We start from the raw sequence: 3369 nt of genomic DNA on the forward strand, positions 1-3369 counted from the left end.
TTTACATTTAAACTTTTATTATGGACATAAGAATTTACAAAACAATAAAACAGAATACAAAATAGATACAAGACATACCACGTTGTAAGTGTTTTAAAATGATTGAGTACATTTATGAAATAAATTAAGTTAGAAACTGGGGAAATAAAACTATCCAGGAAATAGGTGTATCTAATGACAACAAAAAGGAATTTCCTGTCGGTACCAGTCTAGCGGGAAAACAAAACTGTTTCTGACATGATTTAGGAGTCATCTTATGAATAATGCAATTATCGACATTTTTACTTATCCATAATGATTTATACCACTGCCAGGTAACAGAACAGGTGCGATATACCTGTAATCAGCCAAGTGTTCTTTCTCATATCTGTAATCAGTCGAGTGTTCTCTCTCATACCTGTAATCAGCCGAGTGTTCCCTCTCATATCTGTAATCAGCCGATTGTTCCCTCTCATACCTGTAATCAGTCGAGTGTTCTCTCTCATACCTGTAATCAGCCGAGTGTTCCCTCTCATACCTGCAATCAGCCGATTGTTCTCCCTCACACCTGCAATCAGCCGAGTGTTCTTTCTCATATCTGTAATCAGTCGAGTGTTCTCTCTCATACCTGTAATCAGCCGAGTGTTCCCTCTCATATCTGTAATCAGCCGATTGTTCCCTCTCATACCTGTAATCAGTCGAGTGTTCTCTCTCATACCTGTAATCAGCCGAGTGTTCCCTCTCATACCTGCAATCAGCCGATTGTTCTCCCTCACACCTGCAATCAGCCGAGTGTTCTTTCTCATATCTGTAATCAGTCGAGTGTTCTCTCTCATACCTGTAATCAGCCGAGTGTTCCCTCTCATATCTGTAATCAGCCGATTGTTCCCTCTCATACCTGTAATCAGTCGAGTGTTCTCTCTCATACCTGTAATCAGCCGAGTGTTCCCTCTCATACCTGCAATCAGCCGATTGTTCTCCCTCACACCTGTAATCAGCCGAGTGTTCTCTTTCATACCTGTAATCAGACGAGTGTTCATTCTCACATCTGCAATCAGCCGAATATTCTGCCTCACACCTGTAATCACCCGGGTGTTCTCTCCAATACCTATATTAAGCAGAATATTCTTCCTCATACCTAAAATCAGCCGAGTGTTCTCCCTCGTACCTGTAATCAGCCGAGTGTTCTCCCTCATACCTGTAATCAGCCAAGTTTTCATTCTTATATATGTATTCATCCGAGTATTCACCCTCTTATCTGTAAACTTCCGAGCGTTCTTCCTCTCACCTGTAATCAGCCGAGTGTTCTCTCTCATACCTGTTATCAGTCGAGTGTTCTCTCTCATACCTGTTATCAGTCGAGTGTTCTCTCTCATACCTGTAATCAGCCGAGTGTTCTCTCTCATATACCTGTAATCAGCTGAGTGTTCATTCTCACACATGTAATCAGCCGAGTGTTCTCTCTCATACCTGTACTCAGCCTAGTGTTCATTCTCACACCTGTTATCAGTCGAGTGTTCTCTCTCATACCTGTAATCAGACGAGTGTTCATTCTCACACCTGTAATCAGCCGAGTGTTCTCTTTCATACCTGTAATCAGACGAGTGTTCATTCTCACATCTACAATCAGCCGAATATTCTGCCTCACACCTGTAATCACCCGGGTGTTCTCTCCAATACCTATATTAAGCAGAATATTCTTCCTCATACCTAAAATCAGCCGAGTGTTCTCCCTAGTACCTGTAATCAGCCGAGTGTTCTCCCTCATACCTGTAATCAGCCAAGTTTTCATTCTTATACATGTATTCATCCGAGTATTCACCCTCTTATCTGTAAACTTCCGAGCGTTCTTCCTCTCACCTGTAATCAGCCGAGCATGATAACAAGGATAAGCCTTACCTGAGTGTATCAGAACACGTCATCTGTAATATTGAAAGGTCCACAAAAATAAGTTAATGAAATACAAATTAAAATACCTATAGATACAATTGCATGCGTATCTTTATCATAGATTCGGAAAAGGCAGTAATAAGACAAGCAGTCTTAAATATTATATTGAAGAGAACCGGAATTGACATGAGTAATTGAAAATACATGGTTAATTGAGTAAATATTTCACGTAAGCAAATTTATCAAACATTTCCAATATTATTAAAATTTTGATAGCAGATATGGTAAGCAGTGAAACCTGTCTTTGTACAGTATGTTTTGTATCGGCTAACATAGTTTACGGGATCAAAACTCTTGGTCTTCTCTTTAAATAAAAAAGTAAATTTTAAAAGACAATTTTGCTAATACATATTTGATTTGTATTGGTTCATAGCTTTATTTGAGAATCTAGATCATGAACATCATATATGCACATAGACCCTTTCATACGTAAATTCCTCATTTGTGTTGATTTATTTCATTGTCGTGTGTTCAATAGTCGTATTTGTGTAGGTGATCGGCCATGTCTGATACATCCTATATTAGCGCTATGTTTCAGCGTGCATCAACCGCAGTCATTATCACGGATAGATCAAATCTGCCAGGCAAAAACACCACAGGCAAAATCCATAACAAATGATAATTTTTCAATTGATCTGTATTTCCCGTGACATCCGAAATTATCTATTCAAACATTGAATGCATTAACTAAAACATATTTAGCATGTGTAGTTATTTTTATACAGGAAGCAACAAGGGAAATCGTGATTTAACGATTTTTTCCGGGATTAGAGACAGATTAAACAAAATGGCCGACTTGATATCACTTCACCCTTAGTTACGTATAAAATGTTTTCCTCTCAGGTAATGAATTTCGGAAGTTTTTGTAGTATTCCGTTCGGAAGGTGCCTAGTTTTAAACGGAAGATGCTCATCCGATACAAATAAAGGGCATTTCCAGGCAGGTAAGGCCGGGAATTCCGGCGGAAACGGAAAGGGATATGTATCGATCGGGAGGCCTGCCAGGTCCCACCGCTAAATGGGAAGTCGACAGGACATGCTAATTTACAGATATAGTAGCCAAAGTTAGAGATATATAATGTATATATATTCATGTTCAAACAAAATCCGTTTCCAGTATTAACAGCAACTGAAGTGTTCTGACAACACGCCATTGATACTGCCGTATTTGTCGAAGGAAAACTCAATCTCCTTAGTTTATTTAAGTCTGCTTGGGAAAGGAAATTAAATGTATAATCCGCGCTCATACAGGAGCGGTATACAAATGAGAAACAATGGCGGAAGCGCGCTCCGGGTCCACGTCATTTGCATATTTGCCCGGCTAGAAGACTTCCATAATGGCTGAACCAAATAAACACTGCTGTGTGCTCTTAGTTGACTTCCGGTGCACGCGGGATTGCTATGGTAACATACGTTTAACTACATTCAATGTGACATCGAG

The 3369-nt window shown here is 39.5% G+C and overlaps 1 protein-coding gene across 1 annotated transcript; it reads right to left on the bottom strand.

Moving 5' to 3' along the window:
• Positions 1–285: 285 nt before the first annotated feature.
• On the bottom strand, positions 286–1901 carry LOC110453587 (transcription initiation factor TFIID subunit 1-like). The gene is made up of 4 exons (XM_021502570.1): positions 1879–1901; positions 1510–1569; positions 1118–1177; positions 286–997 (listed from the first exon to the last, which is right to left on the bottom strand). Exons 1-4 carry the CDS (start codon positions 1899–1901, stop codon positions 286–288), a joined length of 855 nt encoding a protein of 284 aa, XP_021358245.1.
• Between the last annotated feature and the right edge of the window lie 1468 nt (positions 1902–3369).

This window comes from Mizuhopecten yessoensis, unplaced genomic scaffold (genome assembly GCF_002113885.1).
Source record: "Mizuhopecten yessoensis strain PY_sf001 unplaced genomic scaffold, ASM211388v2 scaffold7473, whole genome shotgun sequence".
Taxonomy (NCBI): Eukaryota; Metazoa; Mollusca; class Bivalvia; order Pectinida; family Pectinidae; genus Mizuhopecten; species Mizuhopecten yessoensis.